This window comes from Oryzias latipes, chromosome 9, assembly GCF_002234675.1.
Source record: "Oryzias latipes chromosome 9, ASM223467v1".
In the NCBI taxonomy this organism is placed as follows: Eukaryota; Metazoa; Chordata; class Actinopteri; order Beloniformes; family Adrianichthyidae; genus Oryzias; species Oryzias latipes.
Window position 1 is genome coordinate 33285502 of NC_019867.2, and position 19892 is coordinate 33305393.

A 19892-nucleotide genomic window follows, 5' to 3' on the forward strand; every position below is an offset into this window, starting at 1 on the left:
CGAGGGAGGAGCTGTGGTACTGTATGAGGTCGTCTGGAGTGGCAGAGAAGTATGTCAGAGTAGTTCAGGACATGTATGAGAGAAGTATGACGGTGGTGAGATGTGCTGTAGGTCAGACAGAGGAGTTCAAGGTGGAGGTGGGACTACACCAAGGATCAGCTTTGAGTCCCTTTTTGTTTGCTATGCTGATGGACAGGCTGACAGACGAGGTAAGACAGGAATCTCCCTGGACAATGATGTTTGCGGATGACATTGTAATTTGCAGTGAGAGTAGAGAGCAGGTGGAGGAACAGCTAGAGAGGTGGAGGTTTGCTCTGGAAAGAAGAGGTATGAAGGTCAGTCGTAGTAAGACAGAATACATGTGTCTGAACGAGAGGGATCAAGGTAGAAGCGTTACGTTACAGGGGGCTGAGGTGAAGAAGGTGCAGGAGTTTTAGTACTTGGGGTCAACAGTTCAGTGTGATGGGGAGTGTGGAAAAGAGGTGAAGAGGCGAGTGCAGGCAGGTTGGAGCGGTTGGAGGAAAGTGTCAGGAGTGTTGTGTGACAGAAGAGTGTCAGCAAGACTCAAAGGAAAGGTGTACAAGACAGTGGTGAGACCAGCTCTGCTCTATGGGTTAGAGACGGTAGCAGTGAGACAGAGACAAGAGGCTGAGATGGAGGTAGCAGAGATGAAGATGTTGAGGTTCTCCTTAGGAGTGACCAGGTTAGACAGGATAAGGAACGAGTACATCAGAGGGACGGCTCATGTTGCCTGTGTTAGCGACAAAGTCAGAGAAGCCAGACTGAGATGGTTTGGACATGTTCAGAGGAGGGATAGTGGATATATTGGTAGAAGGATGTTGGAGATGGAGCTGCCTGGCCGGAGGGCAAGAGGACGACCAAAGAGGAGATACATGGATGTCTTAACAGAGGACATGAAGTTGGCTAATGTTAGGGTAGAAGATGTCCATGACAGAGTGAGGTGGAAAACGATGATTCGCTGTGGCGACCCCTGATGGGAAAAGCTGAAAGAGAAAGAAGAAGAAGAAAGCTGGAATATGATGATCGCACACCGCGTTGTTTGCACTCATATGGAGTGATATTTCTGCCACCATGTTGCACACAAAACCTTCTAAGTTTTTTGCTCAAAAATTGTTTTTTTTGCTCAAATTTTTTTTTTTTTGCTTTCAAAAACGTTTTTTGCGTTTGCAAAACACATTTCTTTACGTGCGTTGTGTCAAATCTCGCTTTTGTATTATCTTTGATTTTGCTGACTACTTTGAGCGCGTTTTAGGGTGATATGACAGCCACTGACATCGCCAAAAAGAAATTTGCATGCGTTGTGTGTCATCTCACTTTTTTCCTATCTTTGCTAAGTTAAGTTTCGGTTTGATGTGACAAGCTGCCATCTGCCTACGGGGTTCTGCCGTTTTCAACCACTCTGGCCCGTTTGTCTCAGAGTAAAACCCAGAAGGAGCAGCAAAGCAGCTAAAATAAAACAGGGTTTAGTATTTATTCATGTCTGTGTAGAGACCAACGTGTTTAAAACGTCTGCAGCAAAAAAAAACAAAAAAGAAAAAACCTTCGAGCTCCGACTCCATCCAGCCGGAAGAAGTTAAACTTTTTAAGATTTGTATCTGAACTATTGTTTTATTTTAATAAATAATTGTTGAAATATTAAGAGAAAATAGCATTTTTGATGACTAATATTTTTAAACTTTGGACAAACGCTCACAAGTTCTAAAACATTAGACACTGGTGAAAATTTACATAAAAGTTAAAAATGCTTCTGATAAATGCATTGATTCTCCTGTGGTGAGCCATCATTCTTTTGCTTATTACTGCTGTTCATCTGATCCCAAACACGTGTGCAGCATAAAATAATATGTGCTTTAAATTTTTATTGTTTTGTTTTAACAAACAGACCTTAAAGAAAATCACACTTTTCACTAATATTTTGCTCTGCAGGATTCACAGATTAAACAGACCTGTTGATGTGATGTCAGCAGATAAACTTTACAGTTACAGCAGATCCTCAGCCATAAATTCACAAATCTAACTTCATAAAAATGAACGAATGCTAAAAAAAAAAAAAAAGTCTGAATCATTATGAATTATTTAAAAAATGAAAACGTCTTCATCCAAAAATGAGCGTAAAAAGAGCTGGTTCAGCCTCTGAGCCTCGGCAGCAGACACCATGTTAGATTCATATGGCGATTTGATTGGTTAGAATCTGGACCAATCAGCAGCTGTTTGATGGCAGCTTGGTCACGTCAAACCGAAACTTAACTTAGCAAAGATAGGAAAAAAGTGAGATGACACACAACGCATGCAAATTTCTTTTTGGCGATGCCAGTGGCAGTCATATCACGCTAAATCGCGCTCAAAGTAGTCAGCAAAATCAAAGATAATACAAAAGCGAGATTTGACACAACGCACGTAAAAAAATGTGTTTTGCAAACGCAAAAAACGTTTTTGAAAGCAAAAAAAAATTTGAGCAAAAAAAAACAATTTTTGAGCAAAAAACTTAGAAGGTTTTGTGTGCAACATGGAGGCAGAAATATCACTCCATACACGTCTGGATGGTGGAGGGTGAGGTGCCTGTAGATGGCGCTAATGACGTAATTGTATGTCAATCAAACACCTTTAAACACCACAGAAGAAGAAGAAAGTGTATTTAGACACCCGGAACCATGCAGAGAATAGTTTTTGCCGGACTGAATTCTTCGTGACCCCTCTCATTTATGGGATGGTTTTTGTCAACATGTTGTCTAAACATGGACGATGGGAAACTCTGGAGGCTCTAAAAAACTCTCCGAAGGGGAAACTTTCCTTTGACCCGCACTGGTTAGACAGAGGCGAGGTGAGTTTACCGCCGAACGACCGACCCGAGCCGCTAATGATTCTGGCTTAAGTTTAGACACAAGATGTCTGAATCATTTATTCACATTCGTCTGGCGAAAGTCAGTGGTTTTCCTGTTCTGTATCTGCCGCCAAATGGACTCTGACCCGCGGATCGAACAGTTTAAATTAAACTAAATGAAACGTACAGATAACGGCGCTTTAGTCCCGGTCTCCTCCTGGTCTGGACCTTAACACCTTCATTAAAGACTCTAACTCCCCAACGAGCTTGTGGTAGAGCGGTCAGCCACTCCTGAACCTGCGGGGAGATTCAGAAGTGATCCCAGATTCATTCATTCATTTTCTATTCCGTTTGTTTCCTTTCTGGGTCGCGGGGCTGCTGGAGCCTATCCCGGCCACTTGCGGGCGGAGGCAGGAGACGCCCTGGACAGGTCGCCAGTCTGTCTGAGGGTAGAATGTCCTCAATCACACACCCATTCACTCTCACACTCACAGCTAGGGTCAATTTAGAGTTCCCAATCAACCTATGAAGCATTTTTTGGAGGATCCCAGATATTCTTTGAAAACAAAAGAGCCCAGAAGATGAATGTTATTCCTCCTTGGACAGAACATTCTGGTGGTATGGAGCTTTTACAGCTGCAACATGCTCTGGTGGAAAAGGTGCTTTCCTCTGTTCAGATCAGTCTTACACTGATTGGACGTGTCAATCAGACCGGGACTTTCTAAGCCTTTAGGTGTTTTTAACCTAAAATAATCAAGATGTGTGGAGTTTCTGAAAGGTATTGAGTGCAGGATCTTTTAATTCAAAGGGAACCCCTTTGAGTTTTCTGTCATTTCTTAAGCTCATTTTCTCTTTCATGCCCCTGAAGAACCCTTCCTCCAGACTCTCCTCCTTCTTATCCTGCTTGTGTTCAGAACCAGGAATCCTTCTGTTTTTCAGGACATTCTGGCAGGCTGTAAAGACACCCTGAGCTTGTCCCCACACTCTGGCTCCATTTTGGAGCGCATCAGCTCATTCTCCCCACAGAAATCTTTCCTGGTTTCCAAAGACTACGGCTCAGAACTGTCAGAGACGCCATCCTCATCATCCTCCTCAGCATCTGACAGCAATGGCAAAAACTCCAGACGTTCAGCTGCTCCCCACAACCCTGTAAGACACTTCAATACAAACATTTCACCATGAACTTTGTTACTGAAATGACATTCATCTTTATTTATACCCGGCTGCAGACTCTTGATGCTGAGGTGAAGCATGAAAGTCCAGGTCCAGAATGCAGCCAGGATCCTGGTCCTGTGTCACCACCTGCAATCTCGCTGCTGTCCCCCAAAGCCATGGAGACGGCAGGTCGCATTCTCAGGTTTCAGGAGGAGCAGCGCGAAAAGGCCAAGGTCAGAAGGCCTTCAGGTCAAATCTCATCTTTAAAGGAAATGGAAATGCTTAAAATGAAGATTCAACCGATTCTTACTGGGTGGAAGTCGAGAGTGAAGGTGCTGAAAATACTGTTAGCATATCACAGCAGGATCTACAGATCTGTGTTGGATGACTTAAAAACATTAATGGGGAAATTTTGTTCAGAATGACTCCAACATCAAAAACTTCTCTAGACTCTGAGCAAACAGAACGAGGGAAGTGACCAGTTGACTCTGGGAGTCTGGATGAAGTCATGAGAAAATCTTCGCATTGAAGATTTTTCAATGTGTCTTCTCAGATCTTACTCAGACAGCGGCAGGAGGTGCAGGAAAGGCTGGTGGAGGAGGTGTCCAACGTAGAATCTGAGCACCTGAAGCGCTTCGAGGAGCTAACGGAGCTGAAGCAGAGACAGGAGTTCCAGAGTATGAGGGACATGATGGACAGAGAGTATGAACAAATCCGGTCATTAGATTGAATTATATAGGGACACTCGCTCTAAACCAAACACGTTTTTCTGCATTTTCTTCTCCGTAGAACTAAAGAGAGCATGGGCCGTCAAGAAAAGCTGAAGGAAGAGCAGCGCCACAGAATCAGGGTATGGACATGAAACCCTCCCCCCTGTTCTCATTTCTATGGGAGATGAGGGGGTCAGCAGCTTCTTATCGGCCTGACGAAGTGAAGACACTTTTTATGAGAAGATGATGAAACTGACTTTGTGACTTGAAGAAAATTTTTCTAAGTGCAAACTTGGGAAAGTTAACAGCTCATCTGTATTTTACTGGAGAAAAGATATAAAAATAATGCAATGGACAGTGTCTCTCATGTGTGTGCACGTATGAATGCATGCACAGGTCTGTGTGAGTCATGCAGACAAACCTGCATGATGCACAAAGGACTTTACTTTCCTCCGAAGTCCAAATCTGAATTCTTCCCCTAACCTTCCGTCTTCTCCCTACCCGACATTTACCCTCCAAGCGGTGAGTTATGGAAAAATAGTGTCTTCAAATCCAGACGTTACTATCACTCGATGATGTCACCAATAGTCGCCAGTCATCTATGTTGGCGCGAAGCTGATGGTGCTCGAAAAATACATAACATCTGTTTTGTGACTTTAAAAAGTCATTACTTACATTCAAATGTAAATCTGTTCTTCAAGGCACACCCACGTAAAGAAATGCGTTTCTCCTCCACGCCACAACCACGACACGTGATCCGTGTGGAGGGATACCCAGCCCTGAGTGTTACAGCTTCAAGTTAAGACACCACTACAGCTCCAAACACCCCTACAACTGGAGCAGTAGGGAGGAGCCGGAGGGTTAGGGGAAGAATTCAGATTCGGCCTATCTGAGTGCTGTAGAATTCAGAGATGTGACTTTTTCGTTTGTTCTTGGTATCTGTGTAATATTAGACAAGCTCATTCAACATTTGCTCCATCCATTCATTCTTCTTGAATCCGCTGAATCCTTCTCAGGGTCACTGGGTTGCTGGAGCCTGTCCCAGCTACTGTTGGGCGAAGATGGAGTACACCCTTGGCAGGTCGCCAGTCTGCCACAGAGCCAATATTTACTCCTAATGAGCTAATGAATGTGTGTAGCCACGAGGGCCCAAGCCAGGGTTTCACTGTGCCGTCCCAAGCCCGGATAAATACAGAGGGTTGTGTCAGGAACAGCATCCGACATAAAATCCTTGACAAACCAAATATGCAAATCAGACCTATGACCTCCACACTGGAAGGCCCTCTGGCCTCAGGCCCATCTGTGCCGTCCACCCACTGGGTGCCCGTGGAAATTGGACTGTTGGTCAAAGATGGAGAGGAGGAAAACATGTTTGTAGGAAGAAAGAAAAAAGGAAAGTGTTGGACTAAGAGAAGAGATTTTGAATGTTGGAACTATGACAGGAAAAGGTAGAGAGTTGGTTGACATGATGCAGAGGAGGAAGGTAGACATGCTGTGTGTCCAGGAGACCAGGTGGAACGGTAGCACGGCTAGAAGCTGAGGAGCAGCGTTCAAGTTGTTCTATCATGGTGGAGATGGGAGGAGAAAAGGAGGAGGAGTTATCCTGAAGGAGGAGTTTATTAGGAGTGATGTGGAGGTAAAAAGAGGGATGACTCTGAAGATAGAAATGGAAGGTGAGATGTTTAATGTTGTTAGTCGGTACGCCCCACAAGTAGGAGCTGGAGGAAAAATTCTGGTTGGACGTTGACGAAGTGATGATGAACATCTCTAGAATAATAATAATGATTAGATTTATCTGCGATTTTCAAGACACTCAAAGCGCTTACAGTGTGTCCATTATTCATTCACTTCTCATTCATACTTGGTGATGGTAGCTACGGTTGTAGCCACAGCTGCCCTGGGGCAGACTGACAGAGGCGTGGCTGCCATTTCGCGCCTACGGCCCCTCTGACCATCACCACCGGGATCATTCATACACATTCACACACCAGTGGAGCCACACTGGAGGCAAGTGAAGTGTCTTGCCCAAGGACACAACAACATTTGGCTGGTGGGAGCGGGGAATCGAACCGCCAACCCTTCGATCATTGGACGACCCGCTCAACCACCTGAGCCACTGCCGCCCTTGAAGAGAGGGAGTTGTGATAGAAGAGAGAGAGTTGTGATTGGTGCAGAACAGACATGCTGGTGCAGCAAACAGAGGTGATGGGCAGGTTTGGGATCCAGAAGAGGAACATAGGACAGATGGGGGTTGATTTAGCAAAAAAGATGGAAATGGCTCTAGTGAATATGTTCTTTGAGAGGAGCCAGGAACATAGAAGCACACTGGAATAATATACAGGAACATGTGTGCAGAATATGGACTGGAAACCCCAAGGTCAAAATGGGAAACACCTCTGAAGGTGGTAGAGAATGAGAGGGCAAAGATCCTGATCCAGATCCAGACTGATAGGATGGTGATGGGGAACCAACCAGACATTGTAGTGGTGGATAAAGAACAGAGGAAAGCCGTTGTGGTGGATGTGGCAGTGCCAAGCGATGGGAACATCAGGAAGAAGGAACATGAGAAACTGGAGAAATACCAGGGACTCAGAGAAGAACTGGAGAAAACCTGGAAAGTGAAGGTGACAGTGGTGCCTGTGGTAATTGGAGCACTGGGGGCAGTAACCCCCAAGCTGGAGGAGTGGCTACAACAGATACCTGGAAAGACCTCAGACCTCTCAGTCCAGAAAAGAACAGGAACAGCTAAGATACTGCAGGACCCTCAAGCTCCCAGGCCTCTGGTAGAGGACCCCAGCTTGGAGGAGAAACCACCTGTGGGGGGGCAGAGGGGCGTTTTTTGGCGTGTGTAACAAAGTCATCTAAAAGTGTACAGCAAAGATGTGTGTTTGCACATTTATGATCTCAAACAGTCGAAGCCCCAATGAGTTTTTTTTTTCATGTTCATATCTGTTTTAGATTTTACAGGTTGGTGTTCATCACATGATGCTGTTTTAAGCTGAACTTCTGAGTGTCTGGAACCTTACATATTGCATGAAAACTCTGAGGTTTTTGTCAAATGACGTCTCTCTTGCCAGATCTTAAACCTTCGGCTGAGGGAGCTGGAGATGCAGCGCCTTCGCGAGGCTGAGCTTGAGAAGCAGAGGCAGGCAGAGGGAAGGGAGAAATTGCGAAACCTCAACACCATCCAGGAGGAGATCCTGCAGCTCAACCAGCTGCTGGAGCCGTCCACGCAGACCCTCGCGGACCTCCCCCCCAGCAGCCTCAGCTCCTACAGCAGCCGTGGGAACCAGCTCTGCTCCCAGGTGTCAGAGGTAGTGAGGAAGACGGCACAGGTGAGTTTGGCATTTCAGGACCAGGAGAAAAAAGCTGCGTTCAAAACAGCAAAACCCACCAGGCATCTGCGAAACAAGCAGCAGCAGCAGCAGCAAGTTTACTAAATGAGCACAGTCCAGAACGACGGCAGCAAACATCCATGAGGAGAAGAACAGGCTTAAATCAGAGGAGACAACCTGTGTTTGGTTGTTTTGTTCACTTTTCAATGTCTCACTAAAGAATCGGATCAGGACGGAAGTAGATCGGGCCCCAAAAACCAGATTTGTCCCGGATGCAGGTTCAGCCTTTGTAGCTGTAATTCCACATCTTTGCAATGACTATGGAGATAAACCCACAACTCTTCACTAATGTGTCTGTTGTTTGTAACACAAAAACAACACAATTTAAATCTAATCAAACTTTGTCTCCCACTTTTAGAACTTATGCTGCTCAAAGTGCTTTACATATAAACATTATCAAAATTTAAAAACAGAATATAAAACATTACATTTTGTATAAAACCCACACAAAAACCCATGACCCCCCCCCCCCCCGCATACACACATCATACAATGATCCAAACTAGAAATCTGGCTTTGTACTGAAGTGGGGAAATTATTTATATTTTGGGGGCATGTCCACATCAGTGTGCCCCCCCCCCCCCAAGTTCCCAGATTACACTAGCGCAGGACCCCCCCAGATCTAGACAAAGAGCCAGACCCGGGAGACCCCGCTGCAGTGACCCCGTTCACGGAGAAGGTCTTCACTGATGTGGAGGATCCCTCTGAGGAAAACACAGAAGTTATAAATGTAAAAAGAATAAAATAAATATGTTAAAACAGATAAACAACCTGCTAAGTACATTAATTAACCTTAATAGACTGATGTGAATCAGTAAACGTGAATAAAATGTATCAAATTAGTGAAAAGAGAATCTAATAATTAGAAGCTCATATAATGTCTATTTCTCTTTAGGGAGAGTTTCCCAGTGCTGAAGACATGACGGCAGCAGAGCGAGCTCTCCACGACATGAGGGGCCTGATCCGCCTGATGCAGCAGGAGGTGGCCGAGGCTCAAGAAAGGAAGAAGCAGCAGCAGGAGCAGGAAAAGGAGCAGGGGAGGCAGCAGGAGCTTCAGGCCCAGCAGGAGGCACAGAAGAAAGCTCAGCAGTTGGCCAACGAAAAGGCCCAAAAAAAAGGTAAGCTTACCTTAACCCTTGTGCTATCATATGGGGTCCAGATGACACCCCCCCCCCCCCCTTACATTGACGTGTTTGACATGGTATAGCCCCTTTAAAAATCCTCAAACATTTTTGTTACTGGGTCACTTAGTGCAGGGCCGCCCAATCCTGGTGTCAAGTGTGTCCATGTTCTGATGGACTGAGCACACATGATCCAGGTAAACAGCAGGGAGCGCTGCAGAGCAGGCAGGGTAGTAGGGCTTGAGGAACATGATTGGGCAGCCCTGACTCAAAGCATGTCACCTTACTTTCTTAACCCTTGTGCTATCTTAGATGACCCCCCCCCCCCCCCCCCTTCCATTGAGGTGTTCTCCCTACCATGACAAAGGTGGATAAAGGTGGAAAGATTTCATGTAATCCATGGACACCAGTGAAGATCACAAATCATTGAAGAAAAAAGGTTCAGAGCACTGTCTAGTGGGTCTAGATGACCCAACTCCCACTGGTAAAGTGCCTAGGATAGCACAAGGGTTAAAACGAGTAGCAATATTCAACGCTTTAGTGTTGATAAAAAGGTTCAGACCACGCCGAGGCTGTCTACCTATTCCTGTGGAATCCAAGCCAAAAGAAACTCCAGTTTCTGCTTTTCTGTCTTCCTGGCAGTTTTTGTTACTTTTTCTGTCTTTCACTTCCTTGAGAAAAATGTGAACACATCGCAGAGACAAAATCTTCAAAGCCACAATAAAAACAAAGTCTTTGACTGCAAAGCAATGAACGATTCTCCATAGAAATATGAAACGTGCAGACCGGCAGCAGTTTTCATGTGGAATTTTCTGTCCACAGGGCTGCAGAACAGCGCGGACAGCGTCACGCTGGCATGGTTTAAAGAACTGCAGGACTCAGCCGCTCGGTGCACTCAGGCCATGGAGCCGCTGTGCTCCTCAAAGGACTCCCAGGTGGGTTTGAGCAGCATTTCAGGAAGTGTGAAGGCCTTCATACTCACTCACACAGGAGTCTCCTTGAATCTTCTGACTTTCCTTTCTCTGCTTTCAGACGAACAAACTGAAGCTGGAGCTCCAGAAAGCCGCCACCATCCCTGTCAGCCAAATTTCCAGCATCTCCGGCAGGCAGCTCAGAGAAATCTTCAACAAGATCAACGGCTTGCTGTCGGGTCGGTCGGTGGTGTCTGGGGGGAGGACCATCTCCAGCTCTCAGCACCCGCTGGCCCTGAACTTCATCAGCTACAAACTAGCGGAGAAGTTTGTGGTCAGTCCGTCTTTATTGGTCTAGTTTCATAATTAGCACTAAAGTGTGACACTGGTGTTTGAGGAAAGACTCGTCTTGAAGGAAACCTCTGATTGTTGCCGTCTCTGTCCTGTTGGCTTCAGAAGGAGTCTGCTGTTTCCTGGTATTTTTCCTGTAAACGGGGATCTAAAACCACATTTCTGATGTCCCTCCCCCTTTCAGAAACAGGGTGAGGAGGAGGTTGCATCTCATCACGAAGCTGCCTTCCCCATTGCTGTGGTGGCCTCTGGAATCTGGGAGCTGCACCCCCATGTGGGGGATCTCATCCTGGCTCACCTGCATAAAAAGTGCCCCTACGCCGTCCCACATTACCCCCCAATGAAGGACGGCACTCCTGTGGAGGAATACCAGAGGTGGTGTGAGGGGGGCCGAAAACCTGAGGTGACACCTTCATGCTATTCTGCTGATTAAATGTGGTCTCTGCAGGATTCTCGGTTACCGTGTGGACGCCAACGGCGTGGAGGGTCAAGACAGCTTCCTGAAAAGAATGTCCGGGATGATCCGGCTCTATGCCGCCATAATCCAGCTCCGATGGCCCTTCGGCTCAAAGCAGGGGGTAGGAGCAGCTTTTTCCCCCTGCAGGTTTTCTGGTTCTACAGTTGCATGCGTTTAACGGGTCTCTGTGTGGGGTCAGTCTGTTCCTCACGGCCTGGACCACGGCTGGCGCTGGCTGGCCCAGATGCTGAACATGGAACCTCTGGTAGACGTCACTGCTACGCTGCTGTTTGACTTCCTGGAGGTAAATGTGCAGCAGAGCAGAGGATTTCACCACATCAAAGTATTGTAGATGTTTAGCACTAACCCTATTCAAATCATCCTGGGGGGACAGTTCAATGAAGGGGGGGCTTCTCTTTGTGTTTGAAGTAAAAGTCTGAAAAATAAATCCCCATATGAATAAAATGCAAATGAGCAGATGGCAGCAGCTGTGAACGACTGACCTGCTGTATGAATAAATGTTGATTTATTGAAATGAAGACGAATCAACAAAGAAAACAAAACTAACTTTAAATGATTGGTCATTTCCTGCAGGTTTGTGGCCACGCATTGATGACCCAGTACCAGAGTCAGTTCTGGAAAGTCCTCCTGCTGCTCAAAGACGAGTATTTCCCCAGGTACAAACTCACTCAGAAGGTAGCTGCTGAAAAAAGCCTCTCACCCTCCAAACTCTCTGGTTTTCAGAATTGAAGCCGTGACCAGCACTGGAGAGAGGGGGTCCATGATCCGACTCAAACAGTTTTTGGAGGTAGGATTGGCCTTCCCAGACCTGACAGGAATCCTCTGCAGAACTTCTGCTCTTCACCTCACCAGAAGCTTTGCCTCCTGAACGCCACTCGACCAAGAAAGTGACGTGAACGTTCAGAGCAGCTGATGAGGAAGCTGCTGGGATTTATGCGTCTTTGGGAGTTTAGAACACTCGCATGAAATCAGGGGGATGGAATCGTTACCGATGAACAACTGACCTTCTTCACTTGGATCACTGAACCGCGCTAAACGACTGAACTGCGCTAAACGGTGTAACTGCGCTAAACTGTGCTAAACCACTAAACTGCGCTAAACCGGAGGCTTCTTTTCGAAGTGTAAACAAAGCCGTGGGCTTTAACAGGATGTGGACAGAAGATCCAAACAGCACTTTCATAAATCAGCCTTTGATTGACATTAATCTGACTGCCGAACAGCAGAGGATGATCAGACTCGTTCTGTGCCAGTAAACCAGGACAGTCTCAGGTCAACTGGGAACGTGTCTGTATGATAGAATAGAGAGCAAACAGGACTTGGCGATGGTTCAAACCCAAGTCCAGCTCAGATGAGTCTGATTTGAAAAAGGAAAATCTGAAGCCATTGTGCGGTTCAGAGTGAAACTTTTTTAAGGAGGAGTAACGGAAACCCTGGTTTTGATTTCAGACGTCGCTGCAGAGGAGACACATCAGTCCACCCAAAGGCCAACTGACTTCCAGCTTCTGGACGTCCTCTGAGTGAAGACGAGCGCTGCAGACCTGCTGGATGAAGGCGTCTGGACGGAAGCAGCTGCTCTTGAACACAAGCTGGAGGTCTGCTTGGGCTTCTGGATGAGCTCCTGGTTTTTATTTTCCTCGTCTTTTTGGACGTTCAGACTAACGACTGGACTTTCATGGTTGTAGGTGGTGTTCAACCCCAACAGAAATGACTTTTTTTAACACGTTCCTATGTTTGTTACAAACAGCTGCAACACCACCGTTTCAGCGGTCTAACCAGGATGATCCGGTGTAACTACCATTACTGTGCATCAGTGCGGATGTCTGCATGTGTCTGAGGTGCAGCAGGAACTTCGTTTTATAAATGTTTAAGGAAGTGCAGCGTCACTGCTTATTTTTTCCAGAATCTTCAGACAGACACCAAGTCTGTGCTGCACTAAAGTGGAGAATCTCTGCACATAGCTGCTTAGAAGGTGGAAAGATGTTCAGAAAGCCATTACATTTCAGCAGGAACTACAATAATGTTGGGTCTAATGGTCTCTGGGTCCAGATCAGTCAGAAGAGCTGAAGTCAGGCTGTACACCTGATAAACTGCTTTATTTGCCTCACAAGAGTCAAAGTGGGCTTTGGCCGCCAATCCAACCATCATTTTAAACTTGATCCTCCATTCAGTGATGAAGTCACATTGAACTGGCCTAGTAAATGTTGGAACCCGTGTTCTTTAGAAGCTTCTGAAGCCGTTCGGACCAACAACCGACCACAAATGTCAGGACATCAGTCAGACCCGTCTGCTCCCTGCTGTGGTGTGTGCCTGAATGGGAGACAGGACGTCCGTCTACAGGGACGTACCAGTTTAGAAGACGGGGTTCAAATGAGGCTTGTGTGGAAAAAGATGCTTTTTGCTGATTTCAGTCTTTTCATCTTACAAACATGCAAACAATGATTGCTGGGGGAGGGGACATTAAAGTGACCACACGTTTTATTTGCATTTCTTAATTATTTGTAGCTATTTCACAGATTTTATACATGGAAGGTTACATTTCACAGTTGTCCATCCCTTTGAGCTGACTTGCATGAATCCCAGCGGGGGGGGGGGGGCTCTTCACTGCAGACCTACTGTCTCCCAGAAACAACCATCATCTGCTCCTCAGTTACAATCCCCGACTAGAAGATCAGTTCCATAAGTGTGGATGAGGAAGGACAGTATGTCCTGTAAAGAAACGCCGCTGTCTTCTTCTGCATCAAAGTCTTAAAGCTAATACATTTTAAGGATTCACTGAAAAAAAGCAATATTCTCAATTGAAAGGAATAAATCTTTTTGTACTAATCTTCATTTTTATTAGCCTTCCAGAACAAACTCTTCTTAAACTAAACGTGACATGAATGCAGTTCCTACAGCTCTACAGCACACAGGATGCGGCTTTGTCAACGTAGATTCCTGACGGTGTTCTTGAGTTTGTCTGCATAGAACGTAGGAGTGTCATCTTCCCGTGGCCTGGGGGTGCATTAGGCCCTCCCCTCGTGGTTGAGAGCTGCTCTCTCCATGCGCCTGTACCAGTGTTTGACTTTGGTGTTGTCCATCATGTCCTGGAATGCCTGAAGGCCCTCCATTACCCTCAAGACCCCAAACACGGCCTGTGGAAAGTTAATGATTAAATCAGCCTGAAAGAAAGATTCTGGTTCTGCAGAAACGACCGGATGCCCTCACCAGGTCGGCCAGGTTTGGCTGACTTCCCCCCATGAACTTTCTGTCCCTGCCAATGGCAGCCACCCACTCGTTAACGGCTTTATACAGATCCTGCCGGACGTCGTCCTGCAAGTTGTGTCTGTTGGATGAAAATCCAGAAATCCATGCTTCAAATCCAAACCACACATAACTAGCAGGAACATGGCAGTCACTTACCGACTTTTCAGCCTTTTAGAGATGATGTACATGGCTGCAGCTCCCACATATTTGGCAAAAAAGCCCTCCACGGTCCCAAACTTGCCTTCACGAACAATGTAGTCGAAGGAGGCCAGGGCCTCGCCCGTAGTTCTATACACGTTTGGCGATATGAGATGCACCAACCAGTCGTCAGCCCACTGACGCCACTTCATCTCTTCTCTGAAAACAGAAGACCACAGCTGTCGCGCTGACTTGTTCATGAGTTTTGCTGCCGCTAAAGGGAAAACATTAAGGCTAGGAGACGTGGTTTACAAATTCCCACCAGCTACAGACTTTACCAAACCTTTCTTCTGCCAAATATCAGTCTGACAGCACATCATTGTCACACGAGACGAGCAAATGTCTGATCCTCTTCTGAGGGGACCTTCCTGAACACTCATTTCTGAGCTACACAATCTTACGAAGGTGCATGGTGGTGTAGCGGTTAGCCCTTTCACCTCACAGATAGAATGCCCTGGTTCAGGGTGGACCCTGCCTTTGCCCAACAGTAGCTGGGTTGGTTCCAGTGGCCTGTGACCCCGATTAACGGGGTTCAGAAGATGGACGGATGATTTTCATTAGTGTTTATTTTTCAGTTCTCATATTGCACATCTTCTCTTAATAAAAATAAATTGGATGTAGGTTTTTCCACAGAAAGGGACACTGAATGTAGAAAAAGCTGCTTCCTTCTGTCATTTTATTTTCACAGAACCCAAAGACAAACACTCATTAGTATAACCTGAGAAAGCAACTGTCATTAATGACGATGATAAAATCAACAATACAGACAACTTAGAACGCCAATAACAAGAAGAATGAGTGTAAAAACAAAAAGGGAAAGATAAAAACAGATAATGACAGAATAACCAAGGCCTCTTCTTACTTCTGCATTCCCTTTTGGGGGTAAAGGGCTGCAGTCTCCGCCTCGCTCAGCATCAGCCAGTACTTGTTGTTGTACTCCGTCACCTCCCTCCCTCGGTCATTCACAGATTTCATCTCCGGGTAGCAGTGAATGATGTCGGTTAGGCTTTTATCCCTAAAACAAAAAGACTTCTGCTCTGATGTGATCTCACTTTTTTCCAAAATCAATCCTAGAATAAGTAATACATTAAAACAATGCTTTATGTTTTTGTCAACGTCTCTACAATAATTTGGACTTATTTAGACTTACTTGCTGAGGAACAAGGTCTTGAGGGAACTGATGATAACAGACGAGTCATTTAGCTGCTGCAGCAGAGGAACACAAAAAAACTGCTTTGAGAACTTTTTTACAGTTTCAAATGGAACTAGAGGACAAATCAAGACAGTTGTGTTTGAATCTGAACCATGGCCTTGTGGAGGGGCGTCCACCCTGACACTGGGTTCAAATCCAAAGACTAAAAATGGGATCCAAAGTCTCCCTGCTTGATACTCAAACTTAAGGGGTTGGATTGGGGGGTTAAAAAATGGTTCCCAGGCTCAGCTGCAGCTCACTGCTCCCCCAGGGGAGGCGTCAAATGCAGAGAACAAATGTCACACAGTTAACGGGACTTTTTACTCGGTTAGCATAAATAAAGGTAGTTCACCCGTGTGACCTAAACTTTAGCATCTAGCATGACTGAAAGACACAAAGAAGAACGTTGTGTAAAATCAACAGCTTGAAGTGACAGATGGTGTACTTTACCAGCTCTCCATTCACCATCAAGATGGGCACCTTTCTGTAGGTTGACCACTTGATCTCCTGCCTCATGACCGGGTTCACCTCCACAATCTCATACGCCGCACCATGATAGTCCAAAAACGCTCGCACTTTGCTGCAAAACGGGCAGGTCTTGTACTGGTATAAAACCAGCTTCAGAGCACCTTCTGGATCCTGCAAAGAGGCAGACAAGGGCGGTTCATCACCTCTTCATCTTTGAAGTGCCAAGAGATTCAAAGTCCAAAAACAACGTTTGTTTTTAAGGTCAGGTCACTGGCAGGTACTGCTCGCTTTTACCTCTAGTTTGCTTTTAAAATATTCCCCCCCTAAATTCCCTGGATCCTCTGGACCAGTGTACGCTGCTGGTTCCATGAACCACATTCATGTTCCAGGGGGACGGTGTATTTGTGTATTTGCTGCGTTGGCTCCTAAACTCTGGGACAAACTGCCACGGCCTGTTGAAGAGGTTTCCCTCTTGGAGAGTTTTAAAGCTAAACTGTTCCTCCACTACAGAGCCTCAGGTTATGCCAAGCTGACCTTTCATCACTGTCTTAATCTTTTAACAGCTATCCTTTTATTATGTTCTTTATAGGCTAGAGTCGCTCCGCTAGCTTGTTGCACACGCATGTTGAGATGCCGGCTCACTGCTGTGATACAACTGCACAAACAGAGCTGGAAAAAGTTTCCACAAGTAAACTATTACTCTCAGCTAATGAAGGAGAACTTCTAGAAAACATTTTAGGAAGATCTGAGTGGGTTTACCAGAAGGCTATTCTTGTGGTCTGTTCAGACTCAGAGACTTTGTACTATCTGCACGTTTTCTGGCAGGACAGCCAATCTCCTTTTTGGAGGATGACCCGTTGAATTGAAGCAGATTATTAGGTGGAGGAAAAGAAACAAACCAAGTGCATAGATTTGAATAAAATCAGGTTTGTTTCTACATAATGACATATTTATTTATTTTAAAATGTCTTCTATCTGTTGCATCTTGTACAAAAACAATAATACTGTAACCTGGGTCTCATCTTTGTGAGGAGTGTTTTTCTTTTTAAGAACCAAACCAAAATGAAGCATTTTCTGGTCGGTTCACTGTCTCTGCTAAGCTGTGTTTCATTCTTTACAGAGCTTTCCAATATGGCGTCGCTTTTTACGCATCTTGGACAAGCTAGGGTACCGTCTTTAGCAATATAACTCTGTTATTAATGTAATATTGTGTACAGCACTTTGAGCCTCCTGGAATGGTGGTGCAAGGTGCTCTATAAAGGAAATGAATTAATATATTACATCCATAAAGCTTCTTTAGAGTTGTACCCTCATAAGAAACATTCAAGATGTTCTGGGGCAGTCGACCTCTGATTGGTAGGTTGCAGGTTCAGTTCTGTCCTTGCCTGCTCATTTGTCAGTGTTCTTAAGTGAGACATTTGCATGGCAGCACAGCTTCCATCAGTGTGTAAATGTGTGTGTGTGTGCGTGGCTGGACTGTGGACTGACTGGCGCTTTGGGGTTCAACCAAGGTAGAAAAGCACTGTATGAGCATGCGCCATATAACATTGTTCTCGATCATGCTTCTGCTTTAGTAGATTTGTTCATACTTGTTATTAAATTCTAACCAATATAAAATCAACACTGCACGTGTTCCTGCTGCACCGATTCAGCAGGAACACACGGTCTTAACTAAAAGAGACAAACCATCTGCAACCAGCGGGACGAAGGGCTGGGAACAACGTAGCTGATGCAGGAAGTGAGCCGTAGGGATGAGTGTGAATACCTAAAAAACCTGGAATACAGGTACAGGCTACAGGTGTGACTCTGCACCTGCCACCATCTCCTCTAATCCTGATCCATACATTTAACCCCACCCTCACACCGGTCCCCCAATCCCATCTGACTCCTCCCTGCTACATCATTCCGCCTCCAAAAATAATCAGTCCAACGAACTCAGCGACCTTCGACTGGTCACTCTCACCTCCCAGCTCATGAAACCCACGGAGAGAAATGTTCTGTCAGACGTGTACGGCTCACAAGACCCTCTACAGTTCACCCACAGGGAGGGGACGGTGCTATTCTCTACTTGCTGCATCGGACTCCCTCGTACCTGGATGGTGGGGGGGGGGCACACCATACAGTCGCGCCTCCTCCAGACCAACCTGGAGGGCGAGTCGTGTGTCGTCTCCTGGATAACAGACCATGGTTTGTTAGAATAGGCTGTTCCAGATCTAGCTCCATCACCAGCAGCACTGGGGCATCTCAAGGAACAGTGTCGCCCCCCCTCCTGTTTATCCTGCACACCTCTGACTTCCACTACAGATGTGTCACAAGCAGAAATACTCCAAACCGCCACACACCCACCGACACGTCTTTTCATCTTTCCTTTCTCCTGTGAGTGAGACTAGACCCCAGCCAATGGGAGCTCCAGCTCACGATGGACCAGAGTTAACACGCCACTAATTCCATAAAGAAATGTAAAGAGGCGAAACATCTCATTTATAATGAACACTTTTTAATAAGCTGACTCGGGTCATAAAGTGGCTCATTTACTTCATTTTAGCTGAAATGTGCTGTGCGACTCAATTTACTTGAACACATTAAGGTAAAGGGGGGCTCCTTAGAAAAAAAGCTTTTCTTTTTAAGTTTCACCAAACGTATCCAGTTGCCCCCCACCACTTTAATCAATGAATAATCTGTTAGAGACAGAGAAAGCAGGATCATTGAGAGGAATGTCTCCCAGACGCCGTTCTCAGATGGCGCCGTCACCTCTATTTGAATTTACAGTATGAAACCTTTTACGACCAAACCTACTTTTGACTTTTACCTGCCCATTAAGATGGACCTTTTTGATGACGAATGTCCTTGTTCCTGTGATAAATGTCTCTTGTAGACTTTTCCTCAGAAGGGCCCCCACACAGGGACCCACCTCCTCCTGGACTGGGGTTGCTGTAGTGCGACCCCCCAGGTCTGGCTGCTTCCATCAGGTGGTGTCCCATGAGGACTCGTTTGTGGTCATGACTGGCGTGGACAGTTTGGTGCTTCTTTTTTAACTTTGTGTGTCACATCATCCCACACTATTTGAATCATTTTGCTATTTCCTGATCTGATTTCTGTGGGGAATCCAGGCGCGAATGAGCAGATGTAGTTAGTGCATCTCCTTCTTTCATAAATGAACCCTAAAACTCTGTTGGGGGGGGGGGGGGGGGGGGTCTCTGTTTTTAAGCACTTGGCCTCACTGTTGTCTAAAAAGGGTTTTATAAATAAAGTTTGGTTCGATTTGATGAACCGCCACAGGAACTCGGTGCTGATTCGCCGCCCTTGCAGAGACAGTCCACCGATTCTCGGGTTCTGGTTCCCCGGTGAAGATGCTCTTCGCCTGCCAGCTTTCAGAACCGTCCCGGACGTCACATTCGGTAAAAGCATCGCCAGACCTGCAGCCCGTGACCCCGCTCACCTGCTTGTCCTCGGCCATGTGCTGCTGGACGGACACCTTCACCGCCTGGTACCAGCCCAGACCTCCGCCGAGCAGGAAGGCGCAGCCGAGCAGCCTGCCGCCTCCTGACCGCGCCGACAGCAGCTTGGACCGCAGCCCGGTCCCGCGGGAGCAGTACGCCCTCCGGAAGCCATTCCCGAGCAGGTAGGAAGCGGTCGCGGAGCGATGGACGACCGAAGCCCGTAAAAAAGCCCCACCGAGCTTACCGAGCGCTCTGGTGCAGGCGGCAGCCATGACAGGTTTACGTAAAGACCCACAATGCAACGCGAGGAGCGCGTTCTTTTCTTTTTTCTTTTTTGGATGCAGAACAAAATTGACATACAGCAAAAGAACAAGGAACAGTAAACTGT

General features: G+C 46.2%; 2 protein-coding genes across 2 annotated transcripts; one reads left to right on the forward strand and one right to left on the reverse strand.

Annotated features, from left to right (window-relative positions):
• Positions 1-2632: 2632 nt before the first annotated feature.
• Positions 2633-13439, forward strand: gle1 (GLE1, RNA export mediator). The gene is made up of 15 exons (XM_004086458.4): positions 2633-2842; positions 3782-3991; positions 4072-4230; positions 4551-4699; positions 4787-4847; positions 7785-8042; positions 8998-9220; positions 10046-10158; positions 10256-10468; positions 10670-10860; positions 10934-11063; positions 11142-11246; positions 11537-11619; positions 11687-11750; positions 12410-13439. The coding sequence occupies exons 1-15, from the start codon at positions 2729-2731 to the stop codon at positions 12482-12484; spliced, it is 2148 nt and encodes a 715-aa protein (XP_004086506.1). The 5' UTR covers positions 2633-2728; the 3' UTR covers positions 12485-13439.
• Positions 13407-19796, reverse strand: ptges2 (prostaglandin E synthase 2). Its single transcript, XM_004086457.4, has 7 exons — positions 19504-19796; positions 16047-16235; positions 15555-15610; positions 15267-15419; positions 14363-14563; positions 14168-14285; positions 13407-14094 (listed from the first exon to the last, which is right to left on the reverse strand). The coding sequence occupies exons 1-7, from the start codon at positions 19774-19776 to the stop codon at positions 13966-13968; spliced, it is 1119 nt and encodes a 372-aa protein (XP_004086505.1). The 5' UTR covers positions 19777-19796; the 3' UTR covers positions 13407-13965.
• Between the last annotated feature and the right edge of the window lie 96 nt (positions 19797-19892).

Bases quoted from the DNA above. Each gene is read 5' to 3' on its own strand.
- gle1 (XM_004086458.4), top strand. From the start codon at position 2,729: ATGGTTTTTGTCAACATGTTGTCTAAACATGGACGATGGGAAACTCTG. The intron at 4,700-4,786 runs GTATGAACAAAT...TCTTCTCCGTAG, and splicing joins AGGGACATGATGGACAGAGA to AACTAAAGAGAGCATGGGCC. The intron at 11,620-11,686 runs GTACAAACTCAC...TCTGGTTTTCAG, and splicing joins AAAGACGAGTATTTCCCCAG to AATTGAAGCCGTGACCAGCA.
- ptges2 (XM_004086457.4), bottom strand. From the start codon at position 19,776: ATGGCTGCCGCCTGCACCAGAGCGCTCGGTAAGCTCGGTGGGGCTTTT. The intron at 15,611-16,046 runs GTAAAGTACACC...CCTCTGCTGCAG, and splicing joins TGATGGTGAATGGAGAGCTG to CAGCTAAATGACTCGTCTGT. The intron at 14,564-15,266 runs GTAAGAAGAGGC...TTCTGTTTTCAG, and splicing joins CCCCAAAAGGGAATGCAGAA to AGAAGAGATGAAGTGGCGTC.